General features: G+C 38.3%; 1 protein-coding gene across 4 annotated transcripts; it reads left to right on the top strand.

The window, feature by feature from the left end:
• Positions 1-832: 832 nt before the first annotated feature.
• Positions 833-22,883, top strand: LOC100261377 (protein ORANGE-GREEN, chloroplastic). 4 transcript variants are annotated; one of them, XM_059733701.1, is made up of 10 exons: positions 851-973; positions 2,195-2,249; positions 6,300-7,695; positions 14,616-14,730; positions 18,165-18,278; positions 18,707-18,793; positions 19,243-19,319; positions 21,503-21,630; positions 22,215-22,351; positions 22,563-22,883. In XM_059733701.1, the coding sequence occupies exons 3-10, from the start codon at positions 7,508-7,510 to the stop codon at positions 22,638-22,640; spliced, it is 924 nt and encodes a 307-aa protein (XP_059589684.1). In that variant the 5' UTR covers positions 851-973; positions 2,195-2,249; positions 6,300-7,507; the 3' UTR covers positions 22,641-22,883. The 4 variants fall into 4 exon arrangements, 3 of the variants coding, with proteins under 3 accessions (XP_059589683.1, XP_002280857.2, XP_059589684.1); XM_002280821.5 differs by lacking the exon at positions 2,195-2,249 and having other exon boundaries at positions 848-973; XR_009464454.1 differs by lacking the exons at positions 2,195-2,249; positions 14,616-14,730; positions 18,165-18,278; ... (3 more) ...; positions 22,215-22,351; positions 22,563-22,883 and adding an exon at positions 2,656-4,300 and having other exon boundaries at positions 833-973; positions 6,300-7,993.
• Positions 22,884-23,574: the final 691 nt, after the last annotated feature.

Genomic DNA, 23,574 nt, shown 5'->3' with positions numbered 1-23,574 from the left:
AAAATTTATAATAAGTTATGAAAAAAATAAACAAATTAAAGTCTGAAAGTAAATTGCTTTTAGCAAAAAGTTGAAAATAAATAAATACCCTCAATTTTGAAAAAGAATATATTTTTGCAAGATATTTTTTTTCTATTTAGCAAAAAAAATGATAATAAGTCATGAAAATAAAAATAAATAAATTAATTAAAGTCTAAAAGTAAATTGCTTTAAGCAAAAAGTTAAAAATAAATAAACACCTTCAAATTTGAAAAAAAATATATTTTCGCAAGATTTTTCAAAGAAAGCAAACGTAGGGAATGATGGAGACATAAAATTTGATTTGAATAATATCATAGATCAGTTAAGATTAATATATGATTAAAAGAAGATTAGTAAAAAAACTTGTAATTTACTCATATGATGGAAACAAATTTAGAGTATATTTAACAGATATTTTAGAAAGTGTTTCTAGGTTTTTTAATATTTGAAAATTAGAAATATTATAAACACTTTCTAAGATTACTATCAAATACGAGTACATTTGATAGTTATTTTACAAAACGTTTCTTACATTGCAAACACTTGAAGAATAAAAAATATTAAGTATTAAAAAGATTAAAAACACTTCCTAAAATCATTGTCAAGCGGGCTCATATTATTGTTAATGAAATTGTTTTGTTCATAATAATTATAAATTTATTTAATAAAAATATAATATATTATCTTAAATTTTTATATTGATTAAGTTGTTAATTAGTTTTTATTTTAGATTGACCCGGACCCGGACCCGAACCCGAACTCATTTACCAAGCCCAATTTTGAAACGGGTCCCTCCATTTCTCTCTCAAAACCCTCGTCTCTGTCTCTCTCTCTCTCTGTGCAAATTGTAGGGTTTTAATCTGTGTAGAAACGAGAGCAAGCTCTAAGGGTTTTCATATTTCAAAAAACCCTAGCTTGGTTCCGATTCTATGCTGGTTACAAGATTTCCTTGGTCAGTTCCTCCCTTCTCTCTCCCCGTCTCGCTATTCCTCTGCTTTTTTTTTTCTTTCTAATTTCTAGTTTATGATTTTTGATTCGCGCTTTCTGTTTCTGTGCGATTATCGAAATATTATATCTGTAAAATTTGTCGTTTTATATGCATTTGTTAACACTCAGACTGCTTCCCCTGTTTCTGGAGCCACTCATGAACCCAATGTCTGTGCTAAATCTGCAATAATTTTATGGGGTTTCTGATATTTTGTTTTTCTTGTGTAATTAAATTGGTTTTGATGCAAACACTACAGCATGGTCTAAGTAATTGATGTGATTTTCAATTGTTAATTTTTTTTTGTGAATGATAGATTGAATTTATGCATTGTTTGAGTGTTTGTTTTTGTTCAACCTAAGGTATGGATTATTGGGCTTGATTTATTTATTTACTTATTTTTGTTGTGAATGGGGGAGATGAGTAATGTTTTTTTTTTTTTTTTTTGATAATTAACATCCATGTCATTGTTTCTAGCCTGAGAAGTAATTTGTAGAAATTCTTGCAGAGCTATAGCATTCTTCTAGGAAATTTTGACATAGAGATGTTAGCAGAGATAGATTTGAATTGGCTAATTGGGCTTTTTAATAAAGAAAAGTTGATCTCCTGGATGCGGTTGAATGTGGGTGGACTACCTTATGGGACCATTACTGTGTTTGGTTCATGGCCTCTGTCTTCTTGTTACTTGTATTAAGTATTGAAATGGTTTGGCTAAATGTTGTATGTCATGATGTAATCTCATGGATCTGATATGCCATTCTGGATCCTCTCAATCCTCACGACAATTATGTTGTTTTAATCCATGTTTAAAATTGAAAGAGAAAGAAAAAGGAATGAGAAGAACAATTTGATGGGTCATATTTATTAGATTTAAATAGTTAGTTAGCATGATTTAATCACCGTATGCATCTAATTCTAACTGAAAACAAAAGCTTTCAAGAATATGTGAGTGGGAAGAAAGAACATGAAACTATATTATTGAAGTAGTCTTTGCCTACTAAAAAGAAGACTTAGAAGTAGTCTCAAATAAATAAAAAATAGTACTTATAATGGTGAATTCGAATTAATGCTTTGATGATTTCAGAGGAATATCATCTTTTATTTTTTAAATATCTTCTGACATTATTTTTTTTTTTTTTTGTTTTTCTAAATAATAAAAAACCCAATTATTCTTTTCTGTTACAATAGCCAACTTGGAACAACTTCTTCATGACAGAATCCCAGTTGGATGAAGCAAGACTGAGTAGGGGACCTTTATGAATTTCATCTTTACCCAAAATTCTTCTTTTTTTGGTTAGCACATCAGACTTTATCATCTCATCTTCATAAGGTTGTTGCAGCTTAGGAAGAATTTGTATGGAATCAAATTAAGATTAGATCAGTCAGGACGTAATGTAAAGTTTGTATGATGGTATGACTTGGTGTCCGGGCCTTGTTGAGCAACGCGTTATGGATGCAAGATATTCCATTTATGCATTGTTCATGGAACTTCCAAATTTTATTCCTCATGTGAAGAGAATTTCTCCTTGTGTGAAGTTCTAGATATTTATATTCAATTCTATTCAGTTTTCATTGTTTATCAAGATTCTCTCCCAGTTTTTCTTTTTTCTTTTTTTAATTTTTTACTGATATATGTTTTCCCTGGACAGTGACAAATTTGCATCTTGCTCCTTCATTGTCCATTTGTCATACCAGATAAGCAGGAGCCACCATAATATAGGTTTAATTATGACATGATGTGTGACGCATGTCACGGCTGGTGCCATGACTCGTGCCACGGCCCATGCTATGATGCATGATGCATGCCACAGCCGGACACGTGCCTCTGGGGGGCAGAGGCCCCTATTGAGAGTCAGCAACCAGGCAACAGGCAAAGAAAGAAACTTATGTACATGGAATTTTTCAGAACTGAGAAACTATCACAGCCAGAATTTTTTAGAGCCAAGATATAAAGAGCTTACTTCCAATAGTCAATTTTGTAGTCATTCCTCTAGGAAAGTTCCAGTCTGTTTTGATCATTCTCCCAATTTGTTATCTGGTGAGACTTATTCTGTTCTTCAATCAAGTGGTTTTCAGCACTGGTTCAAGAACTGGCAAGAACAGAGAAAGCATAAACTGACTGCAAGCACTTTTGGTGGGGCTGTTGGTTTTTGGCCTCGCCGAAGAGTCCAGCTCTGGTTAGAAAAGTTGGGGGCAACTAAGCCATTCAGCGGAAACCTAGCTACTTGTTGGAGTAACATTAAAGAAGAGGAAGCACTTGAAAGGTACAAGCTGATAACAGGAAATACTGTCCTGTTTCCTGAATTTCAGGTCTATGGTAAGAAAGATCCAGAGGACAATTGGCTTGCAGCTTCACCAGATGGGATAGTTGACAGTCTTGTCTATGGATTGCATTCCAGAGGAGTGCTGGAGATAAAGTGCCCTTTTTTTAATGGAGATAAGAGCATAGCTTCACCTTGGTCTCGAGTTCCCCTTTATTATATTCCCCAAGCTCAAGGTTTAATGGAGATAATGGATCGGGATTGGATGGATTTCTATGTTTGGACCCTTAATGGAAGCAGTTTATTCCGCTTATACCGGGATGCAGAATATTGGGATGTTCTCAAAATAGCATTATCTGACTTCTGGTTTAAGCATGTGCTGCCAGCCAGAGAGTTGTGCCGTAAACATGCGATCAATAGTCCTCTCACTGAATTGCGATCACTCAAGCCAGAACCGAGACATGAATTATGTAGATACATAGTTTATGAAAGTAAACGCATTGTTGATGACTCCAAATTATTGATGCGAGAAATTCATGGGAAACTGCAAAATTGATGCATAAATGATATTTCATTGGGTTTGGTTTGATTAAAAGGGGATATCCAGAATTCAGATTGGAGGAGACTGTAGAGGAGAAATCCAGTGGACCAATTTTGGGCTTTTAATTGGTGCAGTCTGAAGCTTGGAATTGGTACCCAAGTAATTGAGTATCATTGTTGTGTAAGTAAAAATAAATCATTGGAGCTGTTGTTTGACTGAGTTATAAAGACGATATATTGCCAGAGAAAAAACAAAATCCTGATGCTGCAGGAAAGAGTGGAGAAATACTCTCCATATGGGTTAAAAGAGGATGGATTGACTTCGCCCTCTATAGTTTCTCCAATTTATGCAACAGCTTCTCCTTCCCAATAGAACTGATAACACACAAGGAAGCCTTAAATCTATGATCTTCATCATTGGCAGGACTCCAGGAGATGAGTTTTTGATAAATGTCTGGAGTACTAATGTGGATTTAAGTGGGAAATTTTAACTGTAAGCCTCTCTTTCTTTTGCCCTTTTTGTAGTAGCTTGTCTCAAGAGTAATCATATATCGCCATTATGAGATATTGACCAAAATGATGCATAGTTGGCTTAGAACCCACTGTTGACGAATTTTGCTGATGAGCATGAAAATTAGTTGCAACTCTTCACTCTAGCTTTTGAACATGCATGATTTATAGACAAAAAGAGAGTATTAAAAATTTTATGGATGCCAAATATAATGAAAAGTTCATGTAATGGATTATGTGCTAGTCGTACATGGTGAGTGAAGATTTGTTTAATAGAAACTATAAAATTAAGATCAGAAATGACAGTGGATATGAAGAATGAAAGAAAGTTTGGAAGCTTGTGACAAGCAAGTGACCAACTACCAAGATTGTAGGATTAAGAGTTTGTTCTTCTGATCCTTCATTTCCATGGCAGCAAAATAGATCTTTCAACTACTATTTCAGACCTATATAGTTGTACCTCTCCAAAACTTCAGTTTCCATCTGACTTCTCAACAAGCAAGCAGAGGATAGGGTGGTTTGGAAGAATTATTAAGATGACATGAGTATGTGTTTAAGGCAATCAAGTCCATGATATATATCTCTCTCTTATACTGTTACACACTCATACACACTCAACTTCAATTCCTATTTTGTTTCTTGGAAATGAGAATCTCAGCTGAACTAAGCTAAGCCAAATGATCATTTTGTTGGATCCTAGACAATGCTAAATTAGAACAGCATCTAGTGAAACCAAGTTTCTTGCTTTTCTTTTTCCCTTTTTACATTAATTATCTGCAAATAAGAAACATTCAGGGTTGACTGTTTGGAAATATTCCATTGTTGGAGCAAAATATAGATTCAATCTTGAGAGAAATGTACAGATTCAATCTTGGTACATGCTAGCAATATCTTGAATCCAAGATGTACTAGTGCATTCCTACTTGAGATATCTATGTTTTTACCAACCTGTTAGTCTTCAACTAAAGCTTATGTCCTCAGACTGCCAGTTAATTTTTGAATTTGTATCTTAGGTTCAAACATGGAAAATGGTTTTGGAGGTGTACAATGAAGACTTGACACAACCATTATGGAGGATCAACTGCTATATGGCCCATTTAGAAGATTCTATGTGCCACAGCTGAATGATTCTGAATATCTGATTTGATGCTTTTGTTGGATAGAGGTTTCTTAGGTTTCTGATTATCCTACTTATTTATAATGTAGATTGCTTGGGTTGGAGTTTTAGATCCTCTAGTCCCAAGGACTCGGGTCTTCTACTTGATAGCTTGGGTGGTGTCTGATACAATGACATGTTTAAAAAAAAATTGAGTACTTATCCAATATTTCCTGATGTCCATCCTCTCATTGTTTTGAAAAGCAACATTGAGTCTAAATGTTGTGGAATTGGGTTTAACAACTAAGTTTATAAGTTATGGTCCAAATTATTTAGGTCAATTTGTTGTATGACTAGATTCTGGACATGGGAAGTTTCTAAATGCACCCATCTGTTTTCCAAGAGTGTGAAATGAAATATGAGATACTTGTAGGATAGATTGAGTGGTGTGTTTTTATCAAACAGGGGTTATCTCACAATTCATCTTCATATGTTTTAAGGATCATTTGGAATGAAACTTTTAAATGTTATAGAAGACAAACGGTTCAGTGTTTCATTTCCAATGTTGCAAAAGAAAGAATGAATTCATCTTTATCAATCTCGATTAATTTTAGATGTGCAATCATCCTACATATAATTCATAAATCATTTAATTATGCTTGATTTAACAAGAATGTGTTTTGATTAGTAGATTTTGAGCCTCACTTGAGTTGGTGATTTTGTTTGGATTATTATAACGTTATTATGTAACAAATTATGCACAGCTATTTTCTACTTGGAATGAATTTTTTTATGGTTGTTTGATTCCTTCAAGTTCCCATTTGTGCACTTTTAGATTTTCACTTCTGTTGTGTTTCTGAAACTCTTGTTAATTCTTCTGACTCAGGGATGTGGGAACACACTTGGAACAATCTGTGGATGCCCTTATTATCAAATGTACTGTCATATCATTTATTTTCAGTTGAGCTAAGTTTGAACCTTTGGGATGCTTGTGCAATGTGATGCAGTATGAGCTCAAATTTCTCCATCAAGCCTTGACCTTGCAGTTACTCAAACACTGGACTCAGATGAAACTGGAAGGACATGTTGTATGTACAAAGTCTACCTAGAAACTCTTGTTAATTCTTCTGACTCCAGGGAAGTGGGAACACACTTGGAACAATCTGTGGATGCCCTTATTATCAAATGTACTGTCATTTTGTTTATTTTCAGTTGAGATAAGTTGAAACCTTTGGGATGCCTGTGCAATGTGATGCCATATGAGCTCAAATTTCTCCATCAAGCCCTGACCTTGCAGTTACTCGAATGCTGGACTCAGATGAAACTGGGAGGACAGGTTGTATGTACGAAGTCTACCTAGAGTCACATCCATTGGGCTGATAATTTCTTATTTATCTTCACCAGATCAGTTGATTAAGAGGGGGTGGAGTCATGACAAGTTAGTGTTGCTTGGCAAAGTGATGAAGAGACAGAAAATCAGCTACTAATACGTTGTGAGGTAGGCTGTGGGATTTGTTGGTTTCTGATTCTTGCTTTGGAGTTGTTGGGTGATGCCTAGCTCAGCAAGTGAACTACTCATAGCATAGTCTGGTATTTACAAAGAGGTGGAGTGGACCTTTGAGGGGGCAAACCCTTTGGGGCCTTTTTTGTTCCAATTTTTTTTTTTTTTTTTTTTTTGAGAAAAATCAGATTCAATTTTTGTTTTTGTTTTTGTAATTATTTTCACTTTATTTCAGTATGAAAATATTTTTCAGATTTTATGAATTTCCAAACCATAAGGAACATGCTCCACTCAAGTTCAAAAAAATCCCATTCGGATTGAACCAATCATGTTCTTCCACGTGGATACCACTTCCATTTCCACCATACCTTAATGCTAATATATATAAAAAATAAAATAAAATAATAATAACAAATTGAAAGATGTCCAGTGAGCACACAAGAAATCTGTGCTCCTACGAACAGAGAATGTGTAGGAACTAAGAACGAAGGGAACTTTGTGTTTGGCAAGAGAGAAACTGAGGAAAGTGAGAGAAAGAAAGTAGAGAGCTGTGTAATTTCTAGAGAGAGAGAGGAGAGCTGTGTGATTAGAAGATGGTTTATACTGGTCGAATTTTGGCGGTTTCGTACTCTCCAACGACGTCTTATCGGTACTCAAACTCCAGATTTCATCAAGGAAAGCTCAAATCGGATCTGAAATGGCGAGCCATGGTGTCTGGGCCGGAGGCTTCTGCTTTTGCACCTTCGGTCGATTCCGAATCTGCTGATAAAAACGACACTGGGTATTTCCAACTTGAATTTTTTTTCCTCTCTATCTCTTTCTATATATATGTTCTGTCCTCTATTGGAAGAAAAAGAAGAATTGGGAAGTGAAAGAGGAGATATTTTGGTTCCAAGAACATTGGCTTTGGCAGAAGAACAACTCAGGACTTGTTTGGCGGTGTTCCTTTGAGAAGATGAAAACCACTGAATATGTTTATTTTTAGATTGCTTTCAATTGTTTAAGTGCTTGAATTTTTTAGGATGTGAAAAACTATGAAAACAAACCATTTATCAAATAAGTTTTCTATGTTATTTCAATTGGATTATAAATGGAAAGGAATCACAAATACAGTATAAAAACGTCAAACAACTTACAGAAATGGAAATTACTCTCTGGATGCTGAACCTAGCTTGAACAGGCTAGCTAAGCTCGTGTTAAGCTCGATTTTTTTCCTGGGCTCTACTTATGTTCAACCAAGTTGAGCTTCAATAGCCCAGCACGCAATTCTACTGAGCTTGTTTGCACAATACTTCGTGGGGAAAATGACAGAAGTTTCTCAAGAAAAAGTAACACGAACCACATAAACTCTATTTCCCCAAGCCAAAGTATTTTGCTTAAAAAAGCATGTCTTTATCTTATAAAAAAAAGCATGTTTGTCCATTATATGACATAAAAATGGAAATAACATGAATGACTGGTTTTATGTGAATTAAAATTAGGCAAATTAAATTACCCCTCACAACCTGCACTTTGGGCTAACTAACCCTCACAGCTTTAAAACATGTCTGCACTTAGTAGAAGAATCACTCCTTATAATTGCCAAAAACTTTTACTTGGTGATTTGAGACATCACAATCACTCTCCTATATAACCATGATTGCCTTGTCATGGCTCATAGGCTTACAAGGTGCCAAATTTCATACATTTTCGTATAAATATTGTCTGCTTTAGGTCCACTAGCCCTCACAACTTTAAAATATGTCTACAAATACCAGATGAGTCATCCCTTATAATAGTGTGAAAGAAAGCTCTTGACATTTATAAGGACAACTCTTCTAGTATGCGTGTAGTTAGATGCGTTTTAATGGCGTGAAGGCTAATGGGTTCAAAGTAGACAATATTTATACGAGTAATAACAATTTCGGCCAATGGGTTCAAAGTAAGCAATATCTATTTGAATTATGAGTCCTATAATCCTATTTTGTTAGGTTCATTTTTTTTAATTTTTTTTTCACACAGTTATGCTCTTAGTTTAATTTATCAAATGGTTGCCTTCAATTGTCATGTCATGTAGAATTATAGGTCAAAAGTGAGCAAATTATGCCCTTCAAATTAGGGAGACTTTTTCTTGGATAAAAGATTTTCTCTTATGGGTCTTTCTGGAGGTACAAGTATTTGAATCGTTTTTTCTAGATGATGAAGTTTTGTTAGATATAATTTGGCAGTTTTCATCCTGCAACAATGCACTGTTTCCTTGGCATATAACTTCATTGCATTGCAACTCCTTTTCTTGGCCCTGCCTAATCACATTATCTACTGAGGTTATCCATATAATTTTTTATTTTTTTGTTTTTTAATTTTTTTTTAGATTAAAAAATGAATATATCTGTTAAGAGAGAGAGAGAGAGAAAGAAGAAAAACCTTATTTTCATTCATCTAATCTCTACTTACAATTGAGAGATATATATATACAAGGCTAGGAGTCCTAACTACCATACATGTGACCTATATTAACAAGGAAAGATAGTATACTATACATACATTATATTCAACACTCCCCCTCAAGCTGGAGCATATACGTCATATGCACCAAGCTTGTTACAAATATATTTAATCCTAGGACCTCTGAGAGATTTAGTGAAGATGTCTGCTAGTTGATCATTTGAATTGACAAAACTTGTAGCAACACATCCTGATGCGATCTTCTCTCTAATGAAATGACAGTCAACTTCAATATGCTTGGTCCTTTCATGGAAGACTGGATTGGATGCAATATGTAATGCGGCCTGGTTATCACAGATGAGTTTCATCTGTTCATCCTTTCCAAATCGCAACTCCTGAAGAAGATGTCTCAACCATATGAGTTCACATGTTGCCAAAGCCATAGCTCGATACTCGGCTTCAGCGCTAGATCTGGCCACTACATCTTGTTTCTTACTCTTCCAAGATATTAGATTACCTCCAATAAAAACACAGTACCCTGAAGTGGAACGTCTATCTGTGGGTGACCCAGCCCAATCTGCATCTGTGTAACCAACAACTTGAGTATGACCTTTGTTCTCGTACAATACACCTTGGCCTGGTGTACTTTTGATATATCGAAGAATACGGATTACGGCATCCCAATGGCTATCACATGGTGACTGTAGGAATTGACTAACAACACTCACAGGAAAAGAAATGTCTGGACGAGTAATGGTGAGATAGTTCAATTTACCTACGAGCCGTCGATATCTCCCAGGGTCTCCTAAAGGCTCCCCCTGTCCTGGTACAAGTTTGACATTCGGATCCATAGGTGTGTCTACCGGTTTACAGTCTAACATACCGGTTTCTTCCAGGATGTCTAAAGCATACTTCCTTTGAGAAAGGACCACACCAGAACTGGATTGAGCTATCTCAATTCCCAAGAAATACTTGAGTTTCCCCAAGTCTTTGGTCTGAAAGTGGGTAAAAAGATGTTGCTTTAGTTTCTGTATACCATCCTGATCACTGCCTGTAATGACGATGTCGTCCACATAAACAACCAGATAAATACACTGCCCCAAGGAGTTATGATGATAAAAAACTGAATGGTCTGCTGTACTGCGAAGCATGCCAAACTCTTGAACAACAGAACTAAAACGGCTAAACCATGCTCGAGGAGATTGTTTCAAGCCATATAGAGAACGGCGTAACCTGCACACTAAACCAGACTCCCCCTGAGCAACAAAACCAGGAGGTTGCTCCATATAAACTTCCTCGACAAGATCACCATGAAGGAAAGCATTTTTAATATCCAGCTGATAAAGAGGCCAAGAGCACATAGCAGCCATGGAGAGAAGCAAGCGGACAGAAGCAATCTTGGCAACAGGGGAGAATGTGTCACCATAATCAGAACCATAAACTTGAGTATAGCCTTTAGCAACTAAGCGGGCCTTAAGGCGATCAACCTGACCATCAGGACCAACCTTAACTGCATAGACCCAACGACAACCAACTGTAGATTTACCAGGGGGTAAAACAACAAGATCCCAAGTGCCATTAGAGTGCAGAGCAGCCATTTCATCCACCATTGCCTGTCGCCAGCCTGGATGGGAAAGAGCTTCATGGGTGCTCTTGGGAAGAGAAACAGAGGATATAGCAGAAACAAAAGCAGAATAGGGTGAAGATAATCGATGATAACTCAAAAAATTGTAAATAGGATGAGGGTTACGAGTAGAGCGAGTACCTTTCCGAACAGCAATGGGTAAGTCATGAGGAGAAGGCAGAGCCGGGGCAGGTGAAGCCGAAGGGATAGGAAGTGAGTCAGCAGGTGCCTCAGGAAAAGGGAGAGGAGCAACAACACGCGGGCGACGATGATAAACCTGAAGTGGTCGAGGGGGCATAGCTTCAGGTGGGGAGACAATGGGAATGGGCAAGACTTCAGAAACGGGAAGAGACTCAGAAGTGGTGGAAAAGAATGGTGAGTCCTCAAAGAAGGTGACATCAACGGAGATAAAGTACCGATGAGTCTCAAGGGAATAACAACGATAACCCTTCTGAAGTCTGGAATATCCCAAGAAGAGGCACTTCATGGCTTTGGCGGAAAGCTTGTCCTGTCCAGGAGTGAGAATATGAACAAAGCAAGTACAACCAAAGACACGAGGAGGAAGGAAATAAAGTGGTTGGTCAGGGAAAAGAAGGGAGTGAGGAATCTGATCGTGTAAGACAGAGGAGGGCATACGATTAATCAGATAACAAGCGGTAAGAATAGCGTCCCCCCAAAAACGAAAAGGAACGTGACTATGGAGGAGGAGAGTACGAGCTGTCTCAACAAGATGTCGATTCTTGCGTTCAGCTACCCCATTTTGTTGAGGAGTATGAGCACAAGAAGACTGATGAAGAATTCCATGATGAGACATAAACGAAGTAAATTGGGCTGAAAAATATTCCCTGGCATTGTCACTGCGTAACACACGAATAGAAATATTGAACTGGGTTTGGATTTCAGTATAAAATTTCTAGAAAATAGAGAATAACTCAGCTCGATTTTTCATTAAAAATAACCAAGTACATCGAGAATAGTCATCAATGAAAGTGACAAAATACTGAAATCCTAAAGTAGACGCAGTCCGACAAGGACCCCAAACATCAGTGTGGACAAGCTCAAAAGGAGACTTTGCCCGATTATTCAAACGCTTTGGGAACGAGACACGAGTATGTTTCCCAAGCTGACATGACTCACACGGAAGCGACGACAAAGTGGAAAAACGAGGAACCATCTTCTGGAACTTGGAGAGACTAGGGTGGCCCAGACGATTGTGAATGAGGAGAGGAGCATCAGTGGAAATGCAAACTGCAGGAGATGAATCTGAGGTGAGGTGATAGAGGCCTTGAGACTCACGTCCTATGCCAATCGTCTTCCCCGTACTCCGGTCCTGCAAGGTCACAAATTTATCAGAAAAGGTAATAGAGCAATTAAGAGTACGAGTGATTTTGCTGATGGAAATAAGATTAAAAGGACATTCAGGAGTATAAAGGACAGAAGTGAGAGGTAGAGAAGGCAGAGGAAGGGCCAAACCAATACCTTTAGCCACAGTTTGAGAACCATTAGCTAAGGTAACAGTAGGTAAATCAGAGGTAGTAGTAATAGAGGAGAAAAGATCCTTATTACCAGATAGGTGATCAGATGCTCCAGAATCTAGAATCCAGGGTCCAAGAGACGATGTGTGGGTAAGGCAAGCAGAGGCATTACCAAGCTGGGCAACAGAGGCAATAGAAGCCTGAGATGTCTGAGATGCAGAGGAGCTCGGAGGCTGAGGCAGCGGAGAATCAGAGGACTGGGCCATATGGGCAGTGCGAGGAGGTCTTCCATGTAACTGATAGCAACGATCACGAGTGTGGCCAAGTTTATTGCAATAGGTGCAATGAGGACGTTGGCCTCTACCTCGGGTACCACTGCGTCCTCCTCGAGAGGTAGTGTGAGAAACTAACACAGAAGAATCTGAAGCGCTAGCAGATGGCAAAGTCTGTGTGGACGAGAGACGGAGGAGGCGAGCAAACACGTCATCCAAGGACGGAACTGATGAACTACCAAGAATCTGATCACGAATAGGCTCAAGATCCGGACGGAGGCCAATAAGAGTAAGGACCATGAAGAACTTGTCAAGCTGCGTTTGTTGAGCCCCAACATCAAGAGTAAGAGGCATCACAGTCAAGAACTGCTCCTTAAGAGAGGCAATCTGACCAATATAAGTAGATAGATCCAAGTCCTGTTGGCTGAGATGGACAATAGCAGAAGCCACCTTATAGAGACGTTGGATATCATTCGTGTATAATCCTTTGGCCTGAGTCCAAAATTTAAAACAAGTTTTATAGGCCTGAAGATGAAGAAGAATCCGGGGATCAACCGATTGCCATAATACACTACATAACTGGGCATCTATCTTCCTCCACTGTACGCGGTCAACCTCAGGGATATCTGCCTCCTGGGTAACCAAGTGATCTTCATATCCTTGACCCATAAACCAAAGTTCAACAGAGGCAGACCAGGAGAGATAATTCTCACTGCCAATCAATTTCTCTGAGGTAATCAGAGGAGATCCAGAGAGAACAGAGGTAAAGATCTGATTTTTGGTGGTCATATTCACGTATTTGGATCGAAGAGAGCCCTAAGACGGGTGCAGATTTCGGCGGAGAGAGACAAACAGTGAGACCACGGCTGTGAGAGGTGCAATCAACGGAGAAAAAGGTCGTGACGTGCCTGGAGAGGAAGAGAAGCAGTACCCAAGCCTCGGAGATGGAGAGGAAGCCCTGTCAGATGTGGTCGGAATGGCAAGAAAGCCAAAAACAGAACAAAAGGTGGAGATGCAGGGCTCGGGGGGGGCTGCCGGAGGGCTAGAAGGCCAAGACGCCGCCGGACGAGCCTGGAGATGTGTCGGACGTGGCCGGAAAGTGAGCCACGCGCCGTCACGCGCCGGCGCGTGGGTGACAGTCCGACAGGGAAGATCGGCGCGTGGGGGCGCGTGAAACTCCGGTTGCCGGTGGGGTTTCCACTGGCGTGTAGATCAGCCTCCGGCGGTTCGGAATATGTGGTCGGTTCCCGGAAAAGAGGTCGCCGGAAAAATTCGCTGGAAAGGGTTGCCGGTCGCCGGAAAAATTCGCCGGAAAGGGTTGCCGGCGTGGTGGAGATCCGACGGCGATGAGGTTGTCCGGGGTGGTTCGGGAAGAGAGGGTTCGCCGGAATTGAGTACACGGCTAAACCGAAAAATTAGGTTTTCTCCTTTGGCTCTGATACCATGTTAAGAGAGAGAGAGAGAGAAAGAAGAAAAACCTTATTTTCATTCATCTAATCTCTACTTACAATTGAGAGATATATATATACAAGGCTAGGAGTCCTAACTACCATACATGTGACCTATATTAACAAGGAAAGATAGTATACTATACATACATTATATTCAACAATATCAAACAAAATAACAAAAAAGAGATGTGCAAGCCATAGAAGAACAATATATCCTTCTAGGAAAAGGTGTAATTTCCAATCTTGCTTTTACAGTCTTCTTACTCACTTAGATTTGTGTAATTATCTTTTCTGCAATTCACTGTGAAAAATAAAACATTTTGTTCATTGATTGCCCATTAATATGCTGGATGATTGGGTTGTCTGCAGTGGATGAGCTTAAATGTAGTTCAGCTGTGACAGACAAAATGTTTTATATATGATTGATTTGTCCATTTGTTATGCTTTGAGTGCAGCTTTTGTATTATTGAAGGACCTGAAACAGTTCAGGATTTTGCCAAAATGGAACTGCAAGAAATTCAGGATAATATTCGAAGTCGGAGAAACAAAATTTTCTTGCATATGGAGGAGGTGAGTTTTCGAGGTATGATATTCTCTCAAAAAGGCTTGCATGTGAAAAAAATTTTGCATTAAAAACGCACAAACAAAAAAAAAAACAAACAAAAAGAGATTTCTTTCATTATGTTATCATCAAAAGCATACGTGTGGCATTATAGGCTGAAGGGGGTGTTAGCTAAGGTGATCTCCAAGGCCCAAAACGCTTTTGTGGATGGCAGACAAATATTGGATGCAATGCTCATTGCAAATGAAGTAATAGACTTGATCTTGAAAAGCAATGAAGGGGTGATTCTTTGTAAGTTGGACATTGAGAAAGCCTACGATCATGTGGAGTGGTCGTTTTTTGCTTATGGTTATGGAGAAAATGGGGTTTGGGGAGAAGTGGTTAAAGTGGATCAAGTGGTGTTTATCCACAGCCAGTTTTTCTGTTTTGGTCAACGGAACAGCTTCAGGTTTTTTCAAAGCTCTAGGGGTCTAAGGCAAGGAGACCCGCTCTCACCTTACCTTTTTTTGATAGCAATGGAGGCCCTCAGCTGTCTCTTGAAGAGAGCAGTCTGTGGTGGTCTTTTATTGACTTATCAAGTTCGAGGAGAGATAGGGAAGGGGTTGCGGTCTCTCACCTGCTGTTTGTTGATGACACTCTGATTTTTTGTGAGGCATAGGAGGAGCAAATGACGTTTTTGTGCTGTTTGTTAATGTGGCTTGAGGCAATCTTTGGTTTGAAGGTTAATTTGAATAAAAATGAGCTGATCCCGGTGGGAAGGGTAGAGAACGTGGATGATTTGGCTTGTGAGCTGGGCTGCAAGGTGGTTGTTTGCCGTATACTTACTTGGGGATGCCATTGGGTGCTTCTTTTAACTCCGTGGCAGCTTGGGATGGCATTGAGGAAAGATTCCGCAAAAGGTTGGCCATGTGGAAGTGGCAATATATCTCTAAGGGTGGGAGAATTACATTGATTCGTAGTTCCTTATCTAGCCTGCCTATTTATTTTATGTCCATCCTCCATCAACCAAGAATGGTTAGAATGAGATTGGAGAAGATTTAGAGGGACTTTATGTGGGGAGGAGGGGCTCTTGAGCGAGAACCTCATTTAGTGAGGTGGTCGACAGTGTGTTTAAATACATGTGAAGGGGGGCTGGGGGTTAAGAGCTTTGCTACACTCAACAAGGCTCTCCTTGGAAAATGGACGTGGCGCTTTGCAAATGAAAGAGCGGCCTTTTGGAACCAAGTTATAAGAAGGAACTATGGGGAGGATTGAGGTGGGCGGTGCTCCCATGAGGAGGTTAGTGAGGAGCATGGAGTAGGGTTGTGGAAAGCAATTAGGAAACTTAGCCACCTTGGTAGCTCTAGAATTTCTTTTGTGGTGGGTAATGGCCAAAGGGTGAGCTTTTGGAAGGACAAGTGGTGTGGAACCTCACCGTTGTGCGTTTCTTTCACTTCCTTATTTGCTTTAGCTGTGGCTAAAGAGGCATGGGTGAGTGATTTATGGACTGTTTCAGCAAGTGGGGAAAGGAGGGGGAGTTGGAACCCTTGTTTCAATAGGCATTTCAATGATTGGGAGCTGGATGAGGTGGAGAACCTGCTGGGGCGTTTGTGTGGGGAAAAAGTGATGTTGGATGAGAAGGATAGGGTGAGGTGGCTGCTGTCCAAAGATGGCAACTTTTGGGTGCAGCCAAAAATTAGTTTATTTGTGTGGGAAGCTTCATGGGGAAAGGCTCTAACTTTAGACCAAATTCAAAAGAAGGGATGGGCTTTAGGAAATAGATGCTTTTTGTGCCAAGTTTGTGAGGAGACTATTAACCATCTTCTCCTCCATTGCGAAAAGACGAGGGAGGTGTGAAAACTGTTTTTTACCCTGTTCGGTGTGAAAACTGTTTTTTACCCTGTTCGGTGTGTGTTGGGTGTTCCCTTCCTCAGTAAGGGAGATCCTTTTGGGCTGGGATAGAGCTTGGGTGGGCAAAAAGCACAGAACAGTGTGGAAAGTTGGCCCTTTGTGCTTGTTTTGGTCAGTTTGGAAGGCTAGAAACAGAGTTGCCTTTGAAGATGGGGCGCTGTCCTTGCAGCGGTTGAAAGCTTCTTTTGTTTTTTTTTTTTACTTTGGTTGGAGATCAAACTGTCTATAAAAACTGGTCCTTCAATGTTAATAGATTTTGTTGATTGGGTGGGTTCCCAGTAGGGGGAGGGGGGGGTGTGTTGTTGTTTTTTGTACATCTTATTTAGTCAGTTTTCTTTTTTGGTTACAGCTGTAAGGGGGTGAGTTTCTTGTTCTTGTACATCTTCGGCCGCTATTTTAGCACCTCTTACTAATATGATACCTTTGCTTACTTATCAAAAAAGCATACGTGTGGCAGTATAATTTTCTTTGGGCACCGTTTTCTAGTGTTGAGATAAAGATGGGCTAGTGCAGCAGTTAATATCCTATACAAAATGTATTTGTTGAGTAGCATTGTCAGTGCAAACTTACAGTGCCACATTCATGGGGATGTCCAAATATCGAAGAGCTGTTCCTAGTTTCAGAAGATTTTGTAGCAGCTAAAATCAGATCCAATGATGGAAATGCAAGGAAAAAAGGAAATGGTTACGAAATTGAACTAAAACACAGGAAATTCTTGCAAAACTAAACTGCAATTATGTTGCAGTTAGCACACCTGCCCCATTAGCAGTTGATGTCAGTGAAAAGCAGTTAATGTCAGTGAAAAACTACTGCTGATTGGCAGAAGTTTATTCTCATTATTTGATATTTAACTTTAAAGAGCTTGGACTTCTATCATATTTTTACTTAATTCTCCCTATCTCTTGTGTCTTGCCTCAGTGTTACTTTAGATACCTTCTTTTCCAAACATTCAGTGCATAAATTTTGTGTTAGTACCAGTTGAATCTCTTATAGTTTTGTTGCATATTAGAAGCAAAAGAAGTAAAGAGAATTCTGGCTCTGAAATCTCAAATTTCTAGTCTTCAAAATAACATGTTTTCTTAATTTAATTCGTCAAAGCATTCTGAATTTCTTTAGGTGATGGTCTATTCCCTTAAAATTATTCAAGGAACTATCACTATTCTTTAAAGATAATCATACATCTCATTTCATAGACGATCGGAATCTTGCAAGTTTTTCCCTTATCCTATCATTATGCTTAAAAATGTTTTTTTTTTTTTTTATTCCTTAGGAATTACTGCACCTAATTTTAACATGCTTCCTTCCCTTTTCCTCTTCTTGCACTTGATATATGCATCTAATATCACTGGCATAAGACATGTGGTCAAATACAATCCTAATGTTACTTTATAATCCTTACACTTTCACTGCAACCTCTTCTTAAGAGATTGTCAAACTGATTTTTGTTTGATCTTCTTTTGCTTTATCATTAAAGCACAGAATGCTGTCAATCTATGCTTATTGGGGTTTGTGGCATCATAATTCTTATACTGGTTTTTCTTAATTTTTGTAGGTTCGCAGGCTGAGGATACAACAAAGAATTAAAAATGCTGAACTTGGAATTCTAAAAGAACAGGAAAATGAACTCCAAAATTTTCCATCATTCATTCCATTTTTGCCTCCTTTGGTGAGCTTTCTGATGAACTACCACTTCCCTCTAAATTTTCATTTGAACCAAGAAATGTGTATCAAGCTATAAGCCATCCTCATGTGGGGACCCTTCCTTCTTGTGGAGAACCATACTGATACATAGAAATAGGACTATGATAATTGCTTTTCTAGAGGTCTAAATCAAGACTTCTTAGAAACAATGATACCATGTTAAATTACAATTACTTGCAAGACTTAAACAGTTAAGGAATGGGCCAACACTGTATACTTAGCCAACACCTATTATTTGACAAAGTTTTCTTGGCTACTCTGTTCTCAATGAGAGTTCTTATTTTCTTCACTAAGTTTTCCCTTTGTGTTCCATTCCTTTAAATTATATAGCATTAGAATTCAATATTTTTCTTCTCACTCAAGGTTCTTACTAATAAAATATATTCCATGCAGAGTTCAGCAAATCTGAAACTGTACTATGCTGCTTGTTTCTCTCTTCTTGCTGGGATCATCATTTTTGGTGGCTTACTTGCACCTACTGTAAGTAATCTTCCAATTTGGATTATCATAATCAGCGAAATAAATCAACCAATGAATTCAGAATGTTAATGTTTAGACGAACCAATATTTTGACATGCATCTCTCTTTCTATGTGTGCACACACATGTTTGTACATGTGGATGCAAATGCATATTTTTCTTTCTTTTTTTATTCCTTTTTCTATAATTTTTTTAATATATCTTTCTTTCTTTTCTGTGTAATTTTACTTCATTGTTCCATTCTTAGTTACTAGAATGGCAGTAGAAGTTGGACATGTGATCTAGAAGATATTGAGAAACAGGAAGCATTTCAATGCTTCTTACTTTTTTCCATGTTGGATGTCTTCAGATACTGGGCAATGGAATCTGGACAAAATTTCTGTGAATAAGTTTTGGTTCTTGTTGAGACATGAACCACAGTTTGTAATGCTTTTTTCTTTCTTGTCTCAGCTGGAGCTTAAGTTGGGATTAGGTGGCACATCATATGAAGATTTTATCCGCAGTGTGCATCTTCCAATGCAGTTGAGGTATTACCTATACTCTAGTCTGTAATCACTATTCATTATATGTCTATCTATTCTAATTTACAGTTGTATGGTGTAGATAGTTTAAATTTTGCTGATACAAGAAGATATAGGTGTCTTATTAGAAAACTTATATATTTAGTTGCTATTGGTGTTGTTTGTCAATCCATGGAGAGTCCTAAGCAAGTGCACTGGGATGTTGTTTGCTGTATTCTTAGATATCTGAAATGAACAGTTGGAATGAATATTTTGTATAAGAAATCCCTAAACTTGACATTGTCTCTAATTTAGATGTTTATTAGGCTGGTTTTTGATGTGATAGACGATCTGTGAGTGACTATTACACTTTTATGGGAGCTTATTTGGTAATCTGGAAACATAAGAAACAAAATTCTAGTGCTAAGGTAAAGTGTTGCGCTATTATTTATGCTACTTGTGAGCTCATGTGAATACAAAATCTTTTGAAAGGACTAGGTGTTGAAACTAAGAAGCTTACAGTTATGTTTTGTGATAATCAAGCTACTACATGTTACAAGTAATTGTATGCTTCACCAGAGCATCAAGCATCTCAAGGGGAATTGTTATTTCATTCAGGAGGTAGTGATGCGATAATGCTAAAGGTATCAAAGAACCCTTTGGTAATACATTTGCATAGTCCTGAGGTAGTACATCCATTATAAAAAAAATAGTCCTGAGGTAATACCAGCTATCCTGGAACATTGTCTATCATCATCATGTCCTTGAAGATTCCTAGCATTTCTCTAGTTTGATAACTCACAATGTAGCAAGGATGCTATATGTGATGCTTTTCCTCCATGACTCCCTCCCAAACCCTAGGAAAGATGATTACATATTTGTAATGCCTCTAGGGACAATCCATGCAATTCCAAACGAGAACAACCTCTACCATAATCCCAGTGCAAATGGGCAACTGAGGAAGCAAAGGTCAATCAATTTCCCACTCCTTTTTCTATGCTGTTCACCTTGTATTCTTTGTCTTGATGCACGATGTACTGTCCCAGAATATAAGTAAATGAGTAAAAAGCTGGAGAATAAACCCATTCTCCAATCCAGCCTTTTTTTATGTTTTCTTTTTTTTCATTTTCCTTCCATTCAATTCAATCACAAGTCATTTTGTGAAAATCTGAACACAAGTTCAAATCTGGACTTGCTCAACTTTGGGGAACTAGACAAGTGCTAAAGATTTCTTGAGCAGTCAAAGCCTTAGGCTGGCAGGAGGGAGTTAAAATCTTTCTGAAAATTCCATAATTAAAAAAATCATTAAATCAATAAGAAAATATATGGAGCACTAATGGGAGACGGGGCTTCCAAGCAACATGACATGATTTTTTTTCTTAGAAGAAGCTTCTTAGTTCTTTCTTTTTCAGAATTGCAGTAGATTGTAATTATTTTTAACATGATTAGTGCGCATGTAATTCTAAAAGAATGACTTAGTTAACCATCTTCCAGTCCATTCTCTGATCGCTTCCAAGAAGGAACAGGGGGAAGTTGTGGAATAAAGTACCTCTTTGTTGACATCCCTTCAAGTGTCATGGAAGTTGTGTTTTCACTTCGATGTGGCTTCCAATCATCCTTGACACTCTGATGGGGAAGGAAACAATGTTGTTGACAGGTTTAATTGGTTAAAACTTGAAATGAAGGACTTTTACTTGTCCTTTTTCTTCTGGAAACCTTATTGAGCAAAAGGGTTTTGAAAATGCATGCCACCGGACAAAAATTAATCTTATATCCCAATTTTTATTTAATTCACTGTAGCATATCCTTCCTCAATGCCATAATATCAAAACTTATTTTGTTAAGAAACCTAAACAGAATGCAGAATTTTCCCCTGGGGTGTGGGCTGGTGTTTCATGTTAGTATTTTTTGCAAGAACATAAACCAAAGCTCTGAAATAGGGGTTTCACACACTGGCTTATTATTCTCTTTCACTGTGGTAGTTAACATCATTTTCTAGGCCTAATTATACATTCAAAGGGGTGTTTCAATAATTATGCAAGTATTGATAGAGATATGCAAGTGGAAATCACATTGGTTTAATGTATTCTGGAATTTCCATACTAGTGAAGGGCTGTATGTGACTTTTCTAGGGGGAAAATCATTGATATCAAATATACTGCTGTTTGTAGCTTCCAGTAGTTAATAGTTTGTCAGTTGCCAAAATGCAGTCAGGTAGATCCTATAGTGGCATCTTTCTCTGGAGGGGCAGTTGGAGTGATCTCATCCTTGATGATTGTTGAAATAAACAACGTAAAACAGCAGGAGAAAAAAAGATGCAAATACTGTCTTGGAACTGGTACATATCTTGGGATCTCTCATTTCAAGATGGCAAAGTTTTAGGTTTTTACTATTGCTTTTAATGTCTTGTTTTGAAGTGGTTGTTTTTGTGTATGTGCTAAGCTTTCTGTATGCATTTTTGCTAAATCTGCTTAACAGGGTCCAAAATCCCTATGGTTGATTAAGGACTTATTAGGACTGCAACAGTAACCTTAATACTTTGTTTGATTCCTTAGATAGATAAGAGAAATTTTGAAAGAATTATTCAGGGCCAGGAATTGGTTGATGAGTCTAATTTAACTTTCTTTTCCCTCTTCTTCCTGACAACCAAACAGAATCCTCTCCTTAAGAAGATGGAAAACATGCTAGTTTTCCCACTTGTACGGTTGTACCTTTCTGTCCTGGAGAGCATTCTCCCCTCACATTTTCTTCCAGTGCATAACCCTATACCGCCTTGTAGTCTGTCATGTCTGTTTTATCATTTGGATGATAGCAGAAATTAAATCTAATAGTTTTCAGTTAAAATTGTTGAATTTGATAATGAGGAAGACAGGAGTCCACTCATTGTATTTACCTACATAGTTAATCTGTTGATTGATACAGGATACCTTGCATGTGCCCGCTGTTCAAGCTCGGGAGCGCTTGTTCTTAGTGAACCTGTCTCAACAGTCAATGGTGGAAGACAGCCTCTATCACCTCCTAAAACCGAAAGATGTTCAAACTGTTCAGGAGCAGGAAAGGTTCGACATTTGATGACATGATTTCAATGTTTATTTCTAGCTGAATTCTATTATGGGAAAAATCACGGGGAAAATTAATAGAAATGGATGAGAAAATAGCTGTTTTTTTTATCACCTCCTTCTAGTGGGGGTATGATACAACCCAAGTTCAACACTGAAACTTCAGAAATTTCCAGTTTGTGAACTAGGGATAAATTTATCTATTTTGCAGGTCATGTGCCCCACATGCCTCTGTACTGGGATGGAAATGGCGAGCGAGCATGATCCACGAATAGATCCCTTTGACTAGAGTTGCATCATTTCCTTCATACCTCTCACATCAGAAGCAAGGAATTTCCACGTGCATTTCTGTATATATCCAAACAACTCACAGGTACATGGAACACCGCTAGTGTCTATAAATTGTACCTGTTGTATCATATCTCCTTATTTACTATGCACCTGGCTCTTCAACTTCCTGAAATTGTATGCATCCTGCCATCTTAATTTTTGAGATGATCCTAGAGGAAGAGCTTTTATGCTTGCATCACCACATCTTATGGTCCTTGATTCTTGAAATTTTTTAGTAGCCATTGCAATAAGTTTTAGAGTATTTTGGATAATTCATACTTTTTCACCTAGGTTCTTCCTCTGTGTTCTCATGTTTCGAAAATGTAGAATCTTGAACTGAGAGTCCTCACAAAGCATCTTTCTGCTCGGTATCAAGATCAAACGACAAAAAGATGAACTATAGATTATTTGTCGAGGTCATTGTTGGTGTCGTTCCCATTTGGAGTCAGGTCCGTCCAGCTGCACTGGAGTCAGGCGGACTTCTTCCTTTGTTCGTGCTTCTGGAGGAGTTCGTCCAGCTTCATTGGAGTCAGACAAACTTTTTCCCCACACAAAAGGATGTCCGGACAAGTGGTCTGGGCACACCCAACCGAAGCTTAAGTCAGACGAGGATAACTCTAAATATTTTTAGGAGAGAATGACCGTATGCATGTGCGTAACTTGTTCGTGCTTTTTAAGGGGTTTATAAAGAGTTGATGACACCGTCCTTATCTTGTAATGATGATTGCGTGGACTGTCAGCGTCGTTATTGCGGCGTGGGCTGGGCAATCGTATCAAGTAAGGGCGGTTGACTGGTGCCATCTGTTAACTGTCATGCCAATAATCTTAGACCATGTAGCTCAAACATCAGGCAACTAGGCCGACGCTTAAACGTCAAATGGCTAGTCCGACAC

This window comes from Vitis vinifera, chromosome 16 (assembly GCF_030704535.1).
Source record: "Vitis vinifera cultivar Pinot Noir 40024 chromosome 16, ASM3070453v1".
Lineage (NCBI taxonomy): Eukaryota > Viridiplantae > Streptophyta > Magnoliopsida > Vitales > Vitaceae > Vitis > Vitis vinifera.
The sequence above is the reverse complement of the archived record's forward strand: the minus strand, read 5'-3'. Positions and strand labels throughout refer to the sequence as shown.